General features: G+C 41.0%; 1 protein-coding gene across 7 annotated transcripts in view; it reads left to right on the plus strand.

Annotated features, from left to right (window-relative positions):
- Positions 1–216: 216 nt before the first annotated feature.
- The window catches only part of REPS2 (RALBP1 associated Eps domain containing 2), a 219,378-nt gene continuing 197,269 nt past the window's right edge, over positions 217–22,325 (plus strand). For 4 of the 7 annotated variants that reach the window (XM_045470672.1, XM_045470677.1, XM_045470674.1 and 1 more), the window contains exon 1: positions 217–585. In XM_045470672.1, the coding sequence (XP_045326628.1) occupies positions 346–585 (240 nt within the window). In that variant the 5' untranslated portion in view covers positions 217–345. The remainder of the gene's footprint in view (positions 586–22,325) is intronic. The other 3 variants (XM_045470675.1, XM_045470676.1, XM_045470678.1) reach the window with 2 other exon arrangements.

Genomic DNA, 22,325 nt, shown 5'->3' on the forward strand with positions numbered 1-22,325 from the left:
CTGGGAAGTGCGGGCGGGGCAGCTGACCCGCCGCGAGGAGGGCGGCCCGCGGAGTTAGTTACCTGGCGGGGCGCGGGGCGGGGCGGACGGCGGGGGCGGGGCCGGGGTGCGATCCCAGGCTGCGATTGGTCCGTCCCGCGCCTGTCTCCATGTGCCGCGCGGCGGAGGCACAACATTCAAGTCCGGGGGCGGGGCCGGCGCGCGCCGGGAGGAAACGGCAGCGCGGCAGCTGCGGGGCGTGGGGGCGGCGGCGGCCAAGGCCGAGACCGAGGCGGCGGAGACTGAGGCGAAGGCGGCGGTTGCCTAGCCGGTGACGGTGCTCCCGCGGACCCCCTTCCAGGCCCCATGGAGGCGGCGGCGGGCGGGGGCTGCGGCTCTGGGCCGCCTCTGCTGCTGAGCGAGGGCGAGCAGCAGTGCTACTCCGAGCTCTTCGCGCGTTGCGCCGCCACCGGCGCCGCAGGCGGGGGCCCCGGGTCCGGGCCCCCTGAGGCCGCCAGAGCCGTCCCCAGCGCGGCCACCGCAGCCGCGGGCCCTGTGGCCGACCTGTTCCGGGCGTCACAGCTGCCCGCCGAGACGTTGCACCAGGTAAGTCCCCGCTCCTCTTGCCACTGACGGTCTGTGGGGACCATTTCTGTGGGGACAAGGGGGCGGGGTGGGGCGATGGGGCTGCCCAGGGACCTGGACGCCTCGGCCAGGTCGAAGTCGGGGATGGTGGCGACGCCCTTGTCCCCCGGGGAACACACCAGGCTCCTCCTCAGCTCAGGAGTGCTGGGTGCGCTCCCCGTCTTCTTCTCCTGAGACAGACTGACACTCCTTCCCCTCCCCCGGCCATTGCTGGGGCTCTGCAGCCGCCCAGACCCAAAGTTTGCCTTGTTCTGGAAGTGGTGTTTGTTTTGGCTGGTGTTTGGTTTAACCTCTGCTCGCTGCTCCTGCTTTTCCCTCTGCTGGGTGAGTGGAAAGGGGTAGGCGCCCGGGGTGCCTTGCTGGGATTTGAATTTGAAGTGTGTGTGTGTGTGTGTGTGTGTGTGTGTGTGTGTGTGTGTGTGTATGTATGTATGTATGTATGTAGAGCAGGGGGCCCAGAACTGAATGTTGTTCGCCCTCTATACATGTAAACGTATACCCATCTATATGTATTTGCTTACTAACGTATTTCTGAATTTTGGTATTAAACTGGAAAGCCTTAATAAGTTGCAGAGCAGGGACAAAGGGCTGCAAGAGGACGTTTGTCAAGGCAAAGCCAAGCTTACTGTTTAGGGCTAGAGATGGACCCCAGATGTCCACCATGGGGGACAGCTGTAGTTTCCCATCTTACTACTTGGACTTGAAATAGAACTGGAAAGTAATGTGTATCATAGCTACCTCCTTTTGACTGCTCTATACCTGGAAAAGGAGGAGGGGATAGTCCACAGCAGATGCTTTATTTTGTGCTTTGCTTGGAGAAGGACTACTTGGTAAGCATTATCTTTTGATGTCACCAGGTTTTCACAGTAAGATTCTTAATATCAAGCCTCAAACGTGAATTGAAGCTTTTTAAAATTATTTTTTTAAAGTTTTTAATTCCAGTAGTTAACATACAGCGTTAAATTAGTTTCATGTGTACAATATAGTAATTCAACACTTCCATACATCACCCTGTGCTCATCAGGACAAGTGCACCCCTTAATCCCCATCACCTATTTCACCCCATCCCCCAACCCCCTCCCCTCTGTTTTCTATAATTTAGAGTCTTTCTTGATTTCTCTCTCCTTTTCCCCTTTGCTCGTTTGTTTTGTTTCTTAAATTCCACATATGAGTGAAATCATATGGTATTTTTCTTTCACTTATTTCACTTAGCATTATACTCTCAAATGGAAAGATTTCATTCCTTTTTATGACAGTACGTTATATCTGTATCTCACATCTTCTTTATCCATTCATCAATTGAGGGACACTTGGGCTGCTTCCATATCTTGGCTGTTGTAAAGAATGCTGCTATAAACATTAGGGTGCATGGAAACGAAGCTTTTCTTAAAAGCAGTAGTTAGTATGAAAGTTAACATCGATTGAATATTTAGAGTGGGGAGTGGTATTTTAGAATCTAGTTCCACAGGATTAGTGAGGGTTTTATGGTTCACTTGCAATATCACTGTGTTTGTAAGGTTTGTTTTGTGCTTTATACTACTGGAGCATACATATGCCTATATGTTTGTGAGCATAACTTTAGCCATTCTGTAATCTTTGACCTTTTAGAGGGGATTTCTGAAAATGTAATTAGTATTCATAGAACTTAGCATGGCTGTTTGTGCCTTAAAGAAGTTCTTGATTAGGGGCACCTGGGTGGTTCAGTTGGTTAAGTATCGGACCCTTGGTTTTGGCTCAGGTCATGATCTTGCTGTGAGTTCGAGCCTCGTGTCAGGCTCCCGACTGACAGCATGGAGTCTGCTTTGGATTCTCTCTCTCCCTCTCTCTGTCTCAAAAAAACAAACCAAAAAACCTTAAAAAAAAGTCATTGATATGCAGAAAGTTTTAAAGTTACCATTCCATGGTTGAGCTGAACTAGGTAGACAAAAAGTGTATTAAAACACAAACCATGGCCGTTACTTGTGGCCCTCAGAATATTCCCAAGCATATAAATATATTAAATGCTGTTACAGCTTCTTAACTGAAAAAGGAATAAGTGATTGAGTCCATACAGCAAATAAATGACAGCTGGGCATCTGTTAAGGCTTATTTTGTAGTCAGTAATACATGGAATGTGGTAAAAGAAAGTGGGCATGTTAAATGTGAATGCGTTGGTTTACCGCTCCTAAGGAATTGGGGAGGAGGCTTTCCTGGTGTTAGAATCCATGTTCCCTTGAGGTATATATGATTTAGAAAGAACCCAAGGCACAGTGCATTTGCATGAACGAGGTTATATTCTTTTTTAAAAAAATTTTTTTAATGTTTGTTTATTCTTGAGAGAGAGATCTAATGAATGCCAAACGGGCGAGGGACAGAGAGAGAGGGAGGGAGGCGCAGAATCCCAAGCAGTCTCCAGGCTCTGAAGTGTCAGCACAGAGCCCGATGCGGGGCTTGAACCTACGAACCGTGAGATCATGACCCGAGCTGATGTCAGATATTTATCTGACTGAGCCACCCAGGCGCCCCATGAGGTTATATTCTTGATGTCTTCTGCTTGCAGAAGACTGTTTCAGATATTGGCAAAGGGGGAGAGGCCTAGAAGTTTTCTTGCAGTAAATTTCTCAGAGCTTTAAGCTCTCTTATTCAGCTCAGCAAAACAAAATACATCTTCCCCATTAACCTAACAATTGCAATTATCCAGTATTCTTCATACAGGTGAAAATTAACATCAAAGGCATCCTGGACAGGGAAATGTAATCAGAGAGATTCAAACAAAGCTAGCAGCCAGTAGCCACCTAATTTTTACCAACCATTTTGGTGGGGTGGGATGTGGTGTGGCATGGCATGTCATATCTTCATGTGTGTGTGCGCGCGTGTGCTCCATTTAACTCAATTTGCATTTCCCCATGAGTGTATTAGCCATTCTTTAAAACAAATGTGGACATTTTTAGCCTTTCCTTAAACAGGAACTTGTAAGTTCAGAGTTAAGTGGACCAACAGGTATAACTGCTCAAATCATGGCGCTACCATCCCTGGTAGTTTCTATGGTAACAGCCAGATTATTATTTTTTTAATAAGCATACAATTAAGATTACCATAATGAGGGGCGCCTGGGTGGCTCAGTTGGATAAGCGGTTAAGCATCTGACTCTTGATTTCATCTCAGGTCATGATCTCATGGGTTCCTGAGTTCAAGCCCCATGTCAGCTTCTGCACTGATGGCTCGAAGCCTGCTTGGGATTCTGTCTCTCCCTCTCTGTGCCCCTCCCTGCCTAGTGTTTTTTTTTTTTTTCCTTCTTTCTCTCAAAATAAATAAACTTAAAAAAATTGCCATAATGTTTCAGGCAGGGCGTAAGTCTTACCCGGAGTAAGTGTTTTTCAGAAATACTTAATTTTTTACTGGGCGCCTGGGTGGCCTAGTCGGTTAATTGTCCAACTTCAGCTCAGGTCATGATCTCACAGTTCATGAGTTTGAGCCCCACGTTGGGCTCTGTGCTGATAGCTCAGAGCCTGGAGCCTGTTTCCTATTCTGTGTCTCCCCCTTTCTTTGCCCCTCCCCTGCTCACACTCTGTCTCTCTCTGTGTCTCAAAAATAAGTGTTAAAATTTTTTTTAAATACTTAATTTTGTAAAGTAAAAATAAACTATGCCTGTTACTTGTCATGGAAGTGAGTTATCTTAGGGATTTTTTTTCTGTTGAAATATATATATATATATATATATATATTAATTTTTTTCAGAGCAGTTTTAGGTTCACAGCAAAATTGTGGGGAAGGCACAGAGAATTCCCATATATCACCTTCTAGCACACGTGCACAGCCTCCCCCATTATCAACATCCCTCACCAGGTTGGTATGTTTGTTACAATCGACATTGAGTTACCATTATTGCCCAAAGTCCATCGTTTGCATTAAGGTTTGCTCTGGGTGTTGTACATTCTGTGTTAAAAAAAAAAAAAAAAAAAGTATATATATATATATATATATATATATACACATATATATATATACATATATATATATACATATATATATATACATATTTATTTATTTATTTATTTATTGGGGTGCCTGGGTGACTCAGTCGGTTGAGCATCTGACTTCAGCTCAGGTCATGATCTCATGGTTTGCAGGTTCAAGCCCCATGTTGGATTTTGTGCTGGCAGCATGGGGGCCTGCTTTGGATTCTCTGTCTTCCTCTCTCTCTGCCCCTACCCCACTTGTATTCTCTATCTCTCAAAAATAAATAAACATAAAAAAATTACTAAAAATATATATTTATTAAGACTTAATTTTTTAGAACAGTTTTAGTTTCATAGCAAAATTGAGGGAAAGGTACATAGTGTTTCCATATACACCCTGGCCACACACACATACTACCTCCCCCATTAGGAATACTCCCCTCCAGAGTAGTACATTTGTTACAGTTGGTGAGCCTACATTGACATATCAATAATCAACTAGAGTCCATAGTTTACATTATGGTTCACTCGTGGTGTTGAACATAGTATGGGTTCGGACAAATGTATAATGACATGAGTGTGTACAGAATAGTTTCACTGCCCTAAAAATCCTCTTTGCTCTGCCTAGTCATCCCTTCCTTTTATGCCCAACCCCAGGCAGCCACTGGTACTTTTACTGTCTCCATAGTTTTACATTTTTCAGAATGTCATATAGTTGGAAAAACACAGTATGTAATTTTTTCAGATTGGACTCTTTCATTAATAATATGCATTTAAGATTCCTCCATGTCTTTTCATAGCTTGATGGCTCATTTCTTTTTAGTACTGAATAAATACTCCATTGTCTGGATGTACCACAGTTTATCCATTCATCAACTGGAAGATGTCTTAGTTGCTTTCAAGTTTTGGCAGTTATGGATCAACTTGCTATAAATATCTGTGTGCAGCTTTTTGTGTGGACTTCAAGTTTTGAATTCCTTTGGGTAATTACCAAGGAGTGTGATTGCTGGATCATACAGTAAGAGTATCTTTAGTTTTTTGGGAACCTGCCAAACCATCTTCTGAAATGGCTGTACCATTTTGCAATTCCTCCCAGCAATGAATGAGAGTTCATGTTGCTCCACATTCTCACCAGCATTTAATGATATCAATGGTTTTGATTTTGACCCGTAGGAATGCCGTGATATCTCATTGTTGTTTTAATTTGCAATTCCCTAATGACCTGATGTTGAGCATCATGTCATATGCTTATTTGCCATCTTGAATTATATTTTAATGCATTATAGTAGCCTATTTTAAAAAAGGCCTTTTGGTCTTTACTTTTAGAGTATTATTAAATTTTTTAAAAAATGTTTATTTATTTTTGAAGGAGAGACAAAGACAGAGCATGAGTGGGGGAGGGGCAGAGAGAGATACACAGAATCCGAAGCAGGCTCCAGGCTCTGAGCTGTCAGCACAGAGCCCAATGCAGGGCTCCAACTCACAAATGGCGAGATCATGACCTGAGATGAAGTCGGATGCTTAACCGACTGAGCCACCCAGGTGCCCTTAGAGTATTTGTATTCATGTGCTGATTTATTTTAGAAGCCAGATTCCAGTACTAGTTGAAAAATGTTAGAACAAAACCCTTTAAAATTAGAAAAAGAAAATATGGCTATCTGAGTAACAGTTTTTAAGACAAAGAACTACAAATGTTAGAGTGATTGGTTTCTCACTTGGGAAGTATTTTATTGGTATTCAAAGGCCAGCATTTTACTAGAAGGTATAGGGTAGTGTGGTGGGAATCAGGTTTAGGTTTGACATGTATTTGAGTATCGATTGCACATAACTTCACAGTTCTCGGTTCTGAGGTTACAGCAATGAATCAAACACAAATCCCTGTCTTCATGGAATTTACATTCCAATGTAAATGTTTTTTATTCTTCAGTTTATTTGATTATGAGACATTTTAAAATATAACCTTTAGAGGGGCACTTGGCTGGCTCAGTTGGTAGAGCATGTGACTTGATCTAGGGGTGATGAGTTCAAGCCCCACATTGGGTGTAGAGTTGACCTAAAAAAAAAAAAAAAAAAGAGGGGCATCCGGGTGGTTTAGTCAGTTAAGTGTCCATCTCTTGATTTCAGCTCAGGTTGTGATCTTGGGGTCCTGAGATCAAGCCCTGCCTTGGGCTCTGTGCATTGGACTCTGCACTGGGCATGGAGCCTGCTTGTGATTCTCTCTCCCCCTGTTCTTCTGCCCCTCTCCTCCACTCGCACATGTTCTCTCTTTCAAAAAAAAAAAAAAAAAAGGAATAAAGGAAATATAACCTCTAGAAATAAAATATCTACCTTAACTAGCAAGTATTGTATTTGATGAATTTAAACTATATAGATTTATATAAACTATATAGACTTACATAAACTTATATAAACTATATATAGACTTCAATAAACTATACAGACTTATTTATAACAATTTTTAAATGTTTACTGTATTTTTGAGAGGGAGAGAGACAGAGACAGAGTATGAGCAGGGGAGGGGCAGAGAGGGAGACACAGAACCCAAAGCAGGGTCCAGGCTCTGAGCTGTCAACACAGAGCCTGATGAGGGACTTGAACCCATGAACCGTGAGATCATGACCTGGGCTGGAAGTCAGACACTCAACTGACTGAGCCACCCAGGCACCCCTATATGGGCTTATATCTTTCTGTTAGTATAATGTGTTAGTCTCGGGGAATGCTATGCATATTTGAAGTAGTCATAATTTGTTTTCATTTTAGTGATAGTTAACTCTTTTGTTTTGAAATAGTCTGTTTTTAAAATTTTTTTTTTTCAACGTTTATTTATTTTTGGGACAGAGAGAGACAGAGCATGAACGGGGGAGGGGCAGAGAGAGAGGGAGACACAGAATCGGAAACAGGCTCCAGGCTCTGAGCCATCAGCCCAGAGCCCGACGCGGGGCTCGAACTCACGGACCGCGAGATCGTGACCTGGCTGAAGTCGGACGCTCAACCGACTGCGCCACCCAGGCGCCCCAATAGTCTGTTTTTTAAATTGGAATATAATGAACATGTAACATTAAATATCTATTATATAAAAATGCAAGTTTCAGGTATACAATATGATTCGATATTTTTATATTTTGTGAAATGATCACCACAGTAAATCTAGATCTGTCACCACACATAGTTATAAATTTTTTTTTCGTGTGATCAGAATTTTTATGACATGCTCTCTTAGCAACTTTCAAATATACAATATCATATTTACAGTCACCATTTTGTACATTACATCCCTATGACTTACTTATTTTATAACTGGAAGTTTGTACCTTTTGATCACTTTCACCACCCCCTCCTCCCATCTTCTGTATTTATGAATTCAGGTTTGTTTGCTTGGTTTTAGATTCCACACGTAAATGAGATTATATGGTATTTATCTTTCTCTGACTTGATAGTTAACTCTTAGACATAAAACACTGCTGATTCTGTAATACCAGGGGAAATCATTGCTTTGGAAAAAAAAGCCAATAAATAATGTCTGGTTATTTAAGCAGCTTTGATTGAGGTAAAGAAGTAAAACAAAGCTGTTAGAAGTAGGGGATTTTTAAAAAATTCCTGGGCATGGACTCAGCTTTGGGAAGAAGTCGTATTTAAAGGTTGTCTTGTAATTCATTGAAGCAACTGTTTAATCATTAAGGAAAACTGTAGGGTAAAAGACAAATTCTTGTGAACTTTTCCCCATTGTTAGACTATTAGCTAGAACTATTTTTTAAAAATGCTAATAAAGCAGTTTTCTATTTTTGCATCTTTATATCATATCCCTTTGTAACATACACTGGAAGGGGATAGAGGCCAGAATACTAAAACAGTAAGAATGTATGCTGTTTGAGATAGTAATTCTTTTTTTGTAAAAAAGAAAGAATGCCAGCAGATATAGGAAGTTCCAGAGCCAAACCATTGTTTCGTTAAAAGAGGGACATTTGCATTATAGTTGCTTGTTGACTCTTTTCTAAAAAAATACTTGAAGAGTGCAAAATTTAGAGGATTACCCAACAAATCAGTAAAACCGTTCATTTAGTGTGAAGGTTTCCTGTGACCTCCTTCTCTGGTCCCATTCTCCTCCCTCCCAGCCCCAGAGGTTACTGTTGTCCTGAATTTGGTGTGCATGAATTGAAAAAAATGTTAATACTTTTATTATATGTGTATATATCGTGTGTGTGTATAGTGTGTGTGTATGTATGTCACTAAAACAATATATTGTTTTGTATGGCTTTTCAACTTAAAATTAGGAGCATCGTACTCTGTAACCTTCTGCAACTCGCTTTTCCTCTCATTGTTAGGTTTTTGGGATTCATCTTTGTTGACACATATAGCTCTAGTTCGTTTATGTGTCCTTTTTAAAAAACTTCATTACTTATTCTTGCAATGACTCATCATTATGGTGCTGTAGAGGCCTTTATGCCTAAGGAAAATAGGTGGCATTTTTATTTGTATAGAATGGCACATGACTTGGGGACTGTACTAAATGCATACAAATATTAAAAGCTTCTTTATAGGCAGTGAAATACACACTGATATTCTTTTTAAAAAATTTTTTTAAAATGTTTTTATTTATTTTTGAGACAGAGACAGAGCATGAGCAGGGGAGGGGCAGAGAGAGAGGGAGACACAGAATCTGAAGCAGGATTCAGGCTCTGAGCTGTCAGCACAGAGCCCAATGAGGGGCTTGAACTCACAGACTGTGAGATCATGACCTGAGCTGAAGTCGGACGCTTAACCAACTGAGCCACCCAGGTCCCTCTACACACTGATATTCTTAAATTTTTTTAATGTTTGTTTTTGAGAGAGACAGAGCGTGACTGGGGGAGGGACAGAGAGAGAAAGGGAGACACAGAATCCGAAGCAGGCTCCAGGCTCTGAGCTGTCAGCACAGAACCGGACGCGGGGCTTGAACTCAGGAGCCATGAGATCATGACCTGAGCCAAAGTCAGACGCTTAACCGACTGAGCCACCCAGGCTCCATTGTTTTTAATGTTTATTTTTGAGAGAGACAGAGAGAACACGAGTGAGCAGGGGAGGGACCAAGAGAGAGGGAGACACAGAATCTGAAGCGGGCTCCAGGGTGTGAGCTGTCAGCACAGGGCCAGATGTGGGCCTCGAACTCATGAACGGTGAGATCATGATCTGAGCTGAGTTGGTCACCCAACTGACTGAGCCATCTAGGCACCCAGGTGCCTCATTTTTTATTTTATTTTTAAAAAAACGTTTGTTTGAGTGTGTGTGTGTGTGCGCATGCACGTGCATGAGTGGGGGAGGGGCAGAGAGAGAGAGAGAGAGAATCCCAAGCAGGCTCTGTGCTGTTTGCACAGAGCCTGACTCAGGGCTTGAACTCATAAACTGTGAGATCATGACCTGAGCTGAAATCAAGAGTTGGACGGATGTTCAGCCAACTGAGCCACCCAGGTACCCCTCATAGTGTTTATCTTTAAAGTAGGAACCTGGGAGTGGTGAGGCGAAGGGAACATGGAGAGGTTTAATATGGGCAGAAAAGGTATATGTGGTCTTTGGTCAAATGGCAAGACTGAATAATGGTTCCATACAATCGAGCTAGTGGCAGAGAACGTGTTTGAGACTGATTTAGAATAATTGGACAAACCAACAGGGAGATTGAAAAGGCAGCAAAGTGAAGACTAGAAATACAAGATGGGGGTGCCTGGGCTGGTTCTGTTGGTGGAGCGTGAGATTCTTGATGGTGAGGTTGTGAGTTCAAGCCTCACGTTGGGTTAGAGACTACTTAAAAAAATAATGTAAGATGGATTTGAATATTGGCCTAGTTTCACATGCATAACTGGGGACTGTCCTACTTTAAGGGTATAGAAAATTGGTTGTCAGGAAATGTTGAGTTGTTTCGTTAATTGTCAGTAACTTTTTAAAGAGGGTTTGGCTCCTTTCCAGATTTTTTTCAAAATTTCTCATTGTTTCGTAAAGGCAAGTATCTAGGGTTTTATATTTATATCATTCTGTTCTTTTTTTCCTTTTTTTTCAAGATTTGATTTTAAGTTTTTTTTTAAATGTTTGTTTATTTTTGAGAGAGAGAGCACTAGCTGGGAAGGGGCAGAGAGGGGGTGGGGGCGGAAAATCTGAAGCAGGCTCTGCGCTGACAGCAGAGAGCCCAATCCAGGGCTCTAACTCATGAACTGATCATGACCTGAGCTGAAGTTGGACGCTTAACCAACTGAGCCCCCCAGGGACCCCTACATCATTCTCTTCTTGAGTACATGGTCTTTTGGTGGACAACTAAGTCCATTTAGGCTGCTATAACAAGTATCACACAAACTATAGAACTATGAAAAATCTGTAACTGAAGATGGAATTGCTTACATAGCATGATCCAAGACCTTGTTCACTTAAAGCTCTGTTACCAGTTGATCAGTTTTGTTTTCTCTGCCTGCTATTTAACAAAACTGCTAGGAGGGAAATAACATCTAACATGTATGATTGCAATATGTCATGCACTATTATAATAAATATGACTTTATCTTAAAAAAGCAAAAAGCAAAACAAATACTACGGATTGGGTGGTTTATAAACCACAGAAATTTGTTGCCCAAAGTTCTGGAGGCTGGTAGTCCAAGATCAAGGTGCCAGCATGTTTGCTTTCTGGTGAGGGGTCCCTTTCCTGGTTCATGGCTGGCACCTTCTTGGAGTGTCCTCGCATGGTGGAAAGGGGTAGGGATCTCTCTGGAGCCTCTTTGATAAGTCATTAAATCCCATTCATGAGGGCTCTACCCTTATGAGCTAAGCACCTCCCAAAGGCCCTACCTCCTAATACCATCACATTGGGCATTAGGATTTCAATATATGTATTTTGTGGGGGACACACATTCAGATCGTAGCAGCAACTAACCAGCTTGGGTTGCTCAGGACTGAGGGGTTTCCTGGGGCATGGGACTCTCTGTTTTCAAAGCTGGACTGTCGCAGCCAAATTGGGATGGTTGGTCATCCTCTCTGTTGGTTACTGCATTAATTATCTATTGCTCTATAATGACTTTGCATAAATTTAAATTGCACCTTAAAACAACACATGTTTATTATCTCATTGTTTCTTTTGGTCAGGAGTCCTGACATGGCTTAATTGGGTCCTCAGCTCAGGATTTCACATGCTGAAATGAAGGCATTGACTGGGTGGCATTCCTTTGTGGAGCTCGGGGACATCTTCCAAGCTCATGTAGTTGTTAGTAGAATTCAGTTCCTTGTGGTTTTAGGACTGAAGCTTTCAACTACCAGAGGCCGCCTGCAGTTCCCTGCCACATGACTCTTTCCACAGGCAATTCATAATATGGCTGTTGGCTTCTTTAAGGAGAGTCTCTTTCTCCAGTTGGCTTAGAGGAGTGTGATCCCTCATCGCCTTTTGGTGGACAACTTTTGTTTCTTGTTTAGAAGCAAGTCACAGGTTTTGTCTACACTGAAGGGGAGAGGATAATTCAAAAGCATAGATACCAGGAAGTGAGAATTATTGGGGGTATGTGTCACCTTAGGAATTTTGTACCTCACTTGCCTTCCAGAGTTTTCTGAAGCAGAATATTACTCTGTTCAGCTTTTGGGGGCCTGAAAATATGGATGTTTTTGCCCAACCAGTCATTTAAAATTTCTTTATCTTTTTAAAAAACATGCATAATTCATTTTCTTATGCCAAGTAGAACTGGCAAATATATTACCTTGTCATGTATTGTCAGTTTTAGTCTTTAGGCAATTTGTTTTTCCTCTAAACTAGTAGGAGGCAGGAAAAAAAGCTGAAAAGCACATATGAATGCCATGCATGCCCACTCCTGCCTGGAATACACGAAAGCAGGCCTGGGCCCATTTCAGGGGTCTGTGGATTTAGATGTGGAAAGGTATACATTTTTATTTGTACCAACCCCTAACTGAAACCAGGCATTTCCTTCTATTGTGTGTGCAGGCAACAAACCACAGTTGTAGCCGTACCTGTGATTTCATCACCTGTAGAAATAGGCTTTTTTTTTTTTTAATCATACTACAGTTATCACAGGTAGTAATGCATATTTAAACCCATGCATTACTACCACAAGCTTGCTTTTTAATATTTTGATAGCTAAATTTCGGATATTTCTTTTATATCCTATCTATTTTAAGTGTTTAACTTTATGCATTTAAAAACATTCTGAGGGGTGCCTGGGCGGCGCAGTCGGTTGAGCGTCCGACTTCAGCCAGGTCACGATCTCGCGGTCCGTGAGTTCAGGCCCCGCGTCAGGCTCTGGGCTGATGGCTCGGAGCCTGGAGCCTGTTTCCGATTCTGTGTCTCCCTCTCTCTCTGCCCCTCCCCCGTTCATGCTCTGTCTCTCTCTGTCCCAAAATAAATAAACGTTGAAAAAAAAATTTTTTTAAAAACATTCTGAGAAGAGGTCCATGCAGACCACCCAAGGGTAGGGGCATAAAAAACGATTAAGAAGCCTTGCTCAGAAGAGTTGTGAGGTGTCTGCACTAGGAATTTCAGTTCTTCATAGTTCATTGTTTCCAGAGTCAGAATGGCAGCAGCACTGCTGGCAAGTTTGGGTCTGGAATGAGATTCCATAAGGCTGCGGTGGTCCCTCCCCCTCCAGGCAGCCCTGCCAGGGGGAAGGAAGCCCAGAGAGAATGAATGCTCAGCTGCTTCCTCTAGGACCTCACCCTGCAGTCCCTGCTCCGCTCTCTCTGCTCCTGACCTTTCTATCTGGCCCACTCAACTCCACTTCATTCCAGGGAGCCCCTGTGAAGCACATGGCAGCTGGCTTTTGGGTCTGTGTTATTTACCACTATTACCTCTACTTCAGAGACTGGCTAGAACATGAACCTGAGAGGAAAAGTGATTTTAACAGACTGGAGAAACTCGGCTTTCCTCATAATTTAATTCGGGACCAGGAGAGGCTGTTAATATTAGGTTAGTAGTAAACATTTGCTTTGACTTAATTCATTTGTAACACTTTGCTCTTGGTTTACAGAAAAATAACTTTGTTCAGCCTCCGGGGGGTAATTAAATGTTTCACCTGTGTTAATTTCTTGACTAATTGAAGAAAATCCCATAAATGCCAGCAATTAAGAATTGTTGTTTTTTTTTTTTTAATTTTTTTTTCAACGTTTATTTATTTTTGGAACAGAGAGAGACAGAGCATGAACGGGGGAGGGGCAGAGAGAGAGGGAGACACAGAATCGGAAACAGGCTCCAGGCTCTGAGCCATCAGCCCAGAGCCCGACGCGGGGCTCGAACTCACGGACGGCGAGATCGTGACCTGGCTGAAGTCGGACGCTTAACCGATTGCGCCACCCAGGCGTCCCAAGAATTGTTTTTTTTTTTTAAAGCAGGCTTTCTTAAATGTGTAATGTTTGCCCTGATGCCTTCAGAAGAACATATGTAATGCAAAAATTTCTTTTTTTATCCCTTAGTTCAGGGTCAGCCTTATGAAAAATAGATGATGTTGTACATGAACAGGTTTTTGCCCCTGCAGATGTTTGGTGTCCTTGCTTTTTGAGTTTTTTTTTTTGTTGTTTTTTTTGTTTTTGTTTTTGTTTTTTTTTTTTTTAGGATTCCTTTAGAATTGTCTTAAAATGTTTTAATTCTTTTCCTTTGCTATGCACTCTGGTAAATTCAGAGTCCTATTACTGAGAGATGACACTGGAAGCAAAATGCATGAAATTTAACATGTGGATGTCTTAGATTCTTTTACTTTATTCTTTGTTCTATATCAAGGTTTCTCCACTTTGGCACTGTTGACACTTTGGGCCAGATTATTCTTTGCTGTGGGGGCTGTCCTGTGCATTATAGAATGTCCAGCAACATCCCTGGTCTCTACCCAGTAGATGCCAGTATCTGCCCTTCCCCTAGTTGTTACAACCAAACATGTTCCCAGATAGTGACAAATGTCCCTTGGGGCAAAATTTACTCTGGTTGTAGATATGTGATAATAATTATAGTAGGCACTACCATTTATTTACTGATTACCATGTAATTCACCTTGTTCTATAACTTGTAGAATGCTCATCTTGTTTCTCACAAGCAAGCCACAAGATAGGTATTACCAGCCCCCAGTTTGAAGAAAACAAAATAGAGGCGCAGAGATTCAGTAACTTGCCCATGATCACAAAGATAAGTGACTTCTGGTAATACTTTTCATAATTATTTGTGTTGAAATTCAGTCTTTATTGAAGAGACAAACTAAAAAAGAAAGGGAGGGGTCCTGAGTGGCTCAGTCGCTTAAGCGTCCGACTCTTGATTTCAGCTCAGGTCATGATCTCATCGTTTGAGAAATCGAGTCGGGCTCTGTGCTGACAGTGAGGAGCCTGCTTAGGATTTTCTCTCTCCCTCTCTCTCTGTTCCTCCCCCATGTGCATGCACATTCTCTCTAAAGAAACATTAAAGAAGGGAGGTTTCCTGATGATGTCTCAATGGAGAGGCTATGGCTTTCACAGCAATTCTGTGTAAATGTTGGAATTCTTGTTTAAAGGGGTGAGTCTATGGATGTGAATAGGGGATTTGGACTTACTTCTAAGGAGCTTCAGTATTGTAAAGCAGAGCATGGCACAGTCTAGGGTCAAGTCCGATTAAACTTCGAAGCCAAGGAAGCCAACAGAAATTGGGGTAAGGCTATGTATTGTTCAGGGCCCTGAAGGAAATGGGATGCTCAGAGGGTTTTACTGAATATAGGAACATGGAGGCATGGAGAGGTTAGCAGCAGCAGGAACCATGGCTGTCTCTAGATCAGAAGGGGCCAAGGAATAGAATGTTGTTGCTGGAGCTGTGAAAGGTGTAGTTCCTCTAAAGGAACAGTAGTCCAGAAGAATGCAACCATTGCCAGAACTATGGCCCTGGGCGGGAGGGGGCGTGCAGCTGGTGGGCTGAGGGACAAATAACTAACTCTGTCTCCAGCTGTCTGATGTGCTACAGTGCCCAAGTGGGAGCCAGAGGCAGGGAAGCCTTGGTTTTGAAGCTTATAGAGACCAGCCTCCTGGTCTGGTGGATGAAGAAGGGTTGTGGCTCTGGGGGATAAATGGAGGAAAAGCCGGCACAGGCTACAAGCTGGACTGGGAATGACTGCCCTAGATCCTAGGGAGAATGGGGCATGGCTGGTGTGGGGGAGGTGAGGGAAGTCCATTTGTGCCAAGCTGGGCTTGGTTGTGCATACTTCCAGCGGGGACAAGAGGGGACTGGACAGGAGCAACCGGTCCGTCTGAGCTGCTGCTTTCCACTTCTTTAGGGAAGCCTTGAAGACTGTAGGGTTGTGTCTTTGCATTTGGATATCGGATGTGGGCATGTGTGTGCTTTTTGATCAGAGTGAGACATTTCCATGGGTTGCTGTGTTTGTTCTTGTTCAGGGCACCGGGAAAAAGTACAGAAACAGAGTGACCCTCTTGGAGATTCTGCTAAGAGGTAGCTGCACATGGTGGGAAAGGTTGCCCTAGGACCAGAGATGAATTCAGGGGAGTAGAAAGTATATTACAACATTTGGAGATGTGACCTGGCATTAGTTTGGCATTTTTCTTTCCCTGAAGGATAAGATTCCTGTAGGGATTTAGCTATGTGTGTATATGTGTCCACTCAGGATTTCTTTGTACATTGCCCAGACTTACTAAGGCCCTGTTGAGCAAACCAAGGCCTTAAAAAAAAACTTAGAATCTTTTTCATATATGCAAAGTAAAGGCAAGTGCAAAGAAATAGCTTTGTTCTCTTTTGCATTCTTCATGGGCTAGCATATCTTCTGGAAAACTTGTTGCCATGGCAATGGGATATTATCTATCTCTGTAGTGTACTACATAAAAATAGCCCTTTGTATTTCAGGGTGATGTTGGTGACAGGTGGTTGTGTGAATGTATAGCAGGGTGCTTTGTCAGTATTCCATTGTTTAAGGTTGTGAAATCAAAATGAGTATCGATTTGCTTTTCTGTCTCAAAATGCAGTTTTATCTGGAAAAGGCAGGTAGTGGTGCTCTGTTTGTGACTTAGAAGCTTTCCTTTGCATGTCAGGTAAATACAGTGTTTGCAGGTACTTCTCATGGTAATCAGTAAATGGCTTCTCTTTCTGTTGGTGCTGCAGGGTGTGTGACAGAGGATTGGGTTGGGGGCAAGTAGTAGAATTCTCCAGTTCCTGAACATATGGTTCTGCTAAAGTGCCTTGTACTTAGAAACTGAGAAGTAGCAAGTGGTCAGGTGCAATAGATGAGCCCTGAGCTGTTTATTGAATACCGACTTTTTTTGTGGGTTCTAAGATGGAACATATCCTTGGTAAAGGTCATTTCATGGTGCTGGCTTTAGCATTGGCCTCACACGTGTAGCCAAGGATGGAATCTTGACCCTAGTCTTAATTTTTCCTTTGAGGAATCCTTTGGGTAATTTTTTTTTTGAAATTTTTTAATGTTTATTTGTTTCTGAGAGAGAGAGAGAGCAAGCGAGCATGAGCGGGGAGGGGCAGAGAGAGAGAGAGAGGGAGACACAGAATCCGAAGCAGGCCCTGGTCTCTGAGCTGTCAGCACAGAGCCCGACGTTGGGCTCAAACTCTTGAACTGTGAGATCATGACCTGAGCCAAAGTTGGACGTTCAGCCGACTGAGCCACCCAGGCGCCCCTTCTTTGGGTAGTTTTTTAGAGCAGTAAGTCTCAAATATTTTGTCGTTCTCACTTCTCTTCTAGAAACTTGTCTTATATGTAAATAACAGCTTCCTGGTGCTGAAATAAAATTTAGTCTTAAGAATTTTTTATTTTCTTGAGAAAATACCATGGCAGGGAATTTTAGACCTAAATGTAATCACTGTTAATTCTGATCTGTGTTGTACTACTGCAGAAATGGAATCATTGCCTTTGTCTTCTCTCTCTGAGTCAGCATGAGTATCCTTTTGCTAATAATATTGGAAATAGTTTTTGAGTGCTTTCTGGGCATCCAATGCTATATTCTTAGAAATTTTTGTGTGTAATTAACTTAATTACCATAGATATTCTAAATGGTTTTTGTCACTCTTTTCCAGATGAGGCATACTTATTAGTGTGCCTTTTTGTTTCTGGTAGGTATTGTTGTGCAGTGTAAGACTTGGTTGCTCCTTTTTTGTCAGTTTGTTGTACAATGTTTCTGATACTGAAAAGCATTCTTCTATCAGGGGATGGCAAAATAGTCTGTGGGCCAAATCTGTCCTGTCATCTATTTTTTTTTTTTCATTTTGTTTTTTGGTATGGCCAATGAGCTAAGAATGGTTTTTACATTTTTAAATGGTTTGGACAAAAATAAAAAATATTTCATGACATGTGAAAATTATTTGAAATTCAAATTTCAGCTTCCATAAACAAAGTTTTATTGGCACACAGCCACACTTGTGTGTTTCTGTATTATATTCGGGTGCTTTTGCTCTAGAGTGGCCAAGGATAGCTGAAACGGAGACTGTTTATAGCCCATAGAACCTAAAGTGTTTACAAAGTTTGCCAACCCCTACTGTATATTATTCTACATCTAGAATGGGAGATTGTACTGAGTAATAAAAGCAGATTGAATTTATGTATTTGAATTCTCTTTGGGTATTATATTTTCCTCCTTTCTACTAAATGTTACAGTGTTTACAAGCTGAGTTTCATGTACTATAGAATATCTCACATATGTTCGATTTCAGCTCTTTTTATACCCATATTGGTTTTTTATTATAACAAATACTCCTAACCCTTCCCAAATGAGATGAATGGATTTTATCACTTTACTAGTTAATGTGTTTTCTTTGCTAGGTCAGTAATTATAATCCCCCATTTCTATTTACTTTTAACTATATTGCTTTCTACTATTGGGCTTTTCAGCCACCATATAAACATTGATACGTTAATAATCCTAACTAAGCCACCTGAACTGATTGCACTAGTTTAATAAATCCTACATACGATAAAGATTTCATTTTCTACATACATCCTGTTGGATTTTGATATACTGAACATAATCAGCTATGGAACACTCATGCAGTTATATTTTTTTAAATTTGTTTTCTCTTTTGTCTCTTGTTTTCTCACTTTTAAAATTAATGGCTTTATTGAGATATAATTCACATACTATACAACTTACCAGTTAGCGTATACAATTCAGTTTTTAGTGTATTCACTGTAAATTTCCAGAATATTTTCATCACCCCAAAGAGAAACCCCAGACAGGGTACCCAATAGTAGTCAGCTACAGTCCTCCTATCCCTAGGCAACCACAACTCCGCTTTCTATCTGTATGGTTTTGTCTGTTCTGAACATTTCACATAAATGGAATGGTACAATATGTGGTCATCTGTGACTAGCTTTTTAAAAAAATTTTTTTAACATTTATTTATTTTTGAGACAGAGAGAGACACAGCATGAACGGGGGAGGGTCAGAGAGAGGGAGACACAGAATCCGAAACAGGCTCACAGGTTTTGGGCTGTCAGCACAGAGCCCGACGCGGGGCTCGAACTCACGGACCGTGAAATCATGACCTGAGCCGAAGTCGGCTGCTTAACCGACTGAGCCACCCAGGCACCCCCTGTGACTAGCTTTTTTAGCATAATGTTTTCAGTGTTTATGTTGTAGCATGTATCAGTACTTTTAATGGCTCAATAATATTTGGTTGTGTGTATATACCACATTTCATTAATCCATTCATTAGTTGGTGGACATATGGGTTGTTTCTACGTTTTGTTTATTACGAATAATGCTGCTGTGAACATTTGTGTACAAGTGTTTATGTGGATGTATGCTTTTATTTCTCTTGGTTCCTTTGAGGAACTACCAGACTCTTCCAAAGCTGCTTCATCGTTCTACATTCCTACCAGCAATATATGAGAATTCCAATTTCTCCACATCCTCACCAACATTTGTTAGTGTCTGTCTTTTCGATTATAGCCATCCTAGTGGGTAAGAAATGGTATCTTATGGTGGTTTTAATTTGTATTCCCCTGGTGACTAATGATGTTGATACTATCATGTACTTATTTGCCCTTTATAATTCTTTAGGGAAATGTCGATTTAGATCCTTTGCCCATTTTTAAATTAGGTTATTTGGCTTTATAAAATATTGAATTGTAGTAGTTCTTTCTATACAAGTCCCCTATCACATAAATGACTTGGCAAAATTTTTCTCTCATTCTGTGGGTTGTCTTTTCACTTTCTTGATGGTGTCCTTTGAAGCATAGATTTTTTTTTTTTATTTTGATGAGGTAATCTATTTACTTTTTGCTTTCATCATTTATGTTTTTGGGGTCATATTTAAGAAACCATTGCCTAATCTAAGATCACAAAGATTTACTCCTATGTTCTAAGAGTTTTATAGTTAACCTTTTATATTTAGGTCTTTGATCCACTTTGAGTTAATTCTTGTATTTGGTGTGAGGTAGGGGTTCAGCTCCATTCTTTTGTATATGGATATCCAGTTGTCTTTGTATCATTTGTTGCAAAGTTGTTGTAACATCATCTTTCCCCCCATTGAATGGTTTTGGAACCCTTGTCCAAAATCAGTTGAACATAAATATAAGGGATTGTGTTTGGACTACTCATTCTATTCCATTGATCTGCATTTCTGTCATTGTGTTAGTACAACACTGTCTTGATTTGTTTTATTTTTGAGGCACATATTCCCCCCTCCTGTACTTAGGACATCTCACAATTAATGGTGTCTTACATTGCATCAAAGCTGTCAGACTGGGTGTTAGTGGCTAGGGAAAAAATACCAGAGTGCAGAGTGACACACTCTTAACTCTTCGGATCCAAATGGATGGAAGGTGGAGGTTGTGAGAGAGTTGGTAATTGGATGCTCCCTCAGTGTTTAGCAGCAAATTGAAAATAGTAGTCAAAAATAGTCTAGCTTTGCAAAATTCAAAGCTGAGTACTAATGGTTCCAGTTTCTTTTTGTGTATTTTTTAAAAGAAATGCTCCATCGCCAAATGGCGTTGATAGCACAGAGGACAGCATTATGGAAAAATATGGACAGTGACCACTCTTAGTCAAAATGATTGACAGAAGTTCAATTCTGAATATGAAGTTTTAGGAAAACCTTGAACAACTAGTTTTGCTTATTTACCTTTCTATGTATATGTGAGTGATAAATGAAAATCTAAGTGTAAAAGAGCTCTAAGATAAACACTAAGTGGTAATACTATTGTGTCCTATCTTATTTGGCTGTGTTTTCTTAGTACTACCTAAATAATGGTGTCTTAGGTTTGAAATGCTGTTATCTTCCTGCTTCTAGCTTTATTTACATCTCAGAGGGAGTTGGGTCCTTTCCCAGAGTCTGTTGTATGAAATGACCTCCTTTGTTTCCACTTCCTTCTATCACTATATGTCCATCTGTTTTCTAGCCACTGTAATTTTGTTTTTTCCCTTTCTCTCATTTTTGTAGGTTTAAGACTTAAAAAACAACAACCCCGTATTATTGTTCTAGTGGAATTTTGAGTAGGAATGGAATTTAACATGTATGTTCAATCTAGTAGGAATATTCATTCAATCACTTAAGAGATAAGCTTACAGAAAATGACTTTTAGAAAGTTGCAAAAATAGAAGAGTTCCCTTATATTCCTTACCTTGCTACCTAAATGTTAACATCTTACATAATCAGTACAATGATCAAGAACAGGAAATTAACATCGTTACATTATTATTAACTGCACTACAGACCTTATTGAAATTTCATCATTTTTCCACTGGTCTATTTCTGTTCTAGGACACTATTCAGTATCCTATATTGCGTTTAATTATTTCTCCTTAGCCTTGTCTAATCTTTTTAATCTTTCATGACACTTTTGAAGAGTATTGATCAGCTATTTTGTAGAATAGTTTTTAATTTGGGTTTGTTTGATGTTTTCTTATGATTGGAATAAAGTTGTGCATTTTTGGCAGGATTGCTGGAAAAACAATAATTCATCCTTTTCGTTGCATTCTATCATGGAGTTCATAATGTTGATAGATCTTTTTTTATTATTTTTTAAAACTTACATCCAAGTTAGTTAGCATATAGTGCAACAATGATTTCAGGAGTAGATTCCTTAATGCCCCTTACCCGTTTAGCCCATCCCCCCCCCACAACCCTTCCAGAAACCCTCTGTTTGTTCTCTATATTTAAGAGTCTTTTATGTTTTGTCCCCGTCCCTGTTTTTACATTATTTTTGCTTCCCTTCCCTTGTGTTCATCTGTTCTATGTCTTAAAGTCCTCATGTGAGTGAAGTCATATGATATTTGTCTTTCTCTGACTAATTTTGCTTAACATAATACCCTTTAGTTCCATCCACGTAGTTGCAAATGGCAAGATTTCATTCCTTTTGATTGCTTAGTAATACTGCATCATATATATATATACACACACACACATATATATATACATACATATATATACCACATCTTCTTTATCCATTCATCCATTGATGGACCTTTAGGCTCTTTCCATCCTTTGGTTATTGTTGATAGTGCTGCTATAAACATTGGGGTGCATGTGCCCCTTCAAAACAGCACACCTGTATCCCTTGGATAAATACCTAGTAATGCAATTGCTGGGTCATACGGTAGTTCTATTTTTAATTTTTTGAGGAACCTCCATACTTTATTTTATTTTATTTTTTTTAAATTTTTTAAAACATTTTATTTATTTTTGAGACAGGGAGAGACAGAACATGAACAGGGGAGGGTCAGAGAGAGGGAGACACAGAATCTGAAACAGGCTCCAGGCTCTGAGCTGTCAGCACAGAGCCCGACGTGGGGCTTGAACTCACGGACTGAGAGATCATGACCCGAGCCGAAGTCGGCCACTTAACTGAC

Source organism: Leopardus geoffroyi, chromosome X (genome assembly GCF_018350155.1).
Source record: "Leopardus geoffroyi isolate Oge1 chromosome X, O.geoffroyi_Oge1_pat1.0, whole genome shotgun sequence".
In the NCBI taxonomy this organism is placed as follows: domain Eukaryota; kingdom Metazoa; phylum Chordata; class Mammalia; order Carnivora; family Felidae; genus Leopardus; species Leopardus geoffroyi.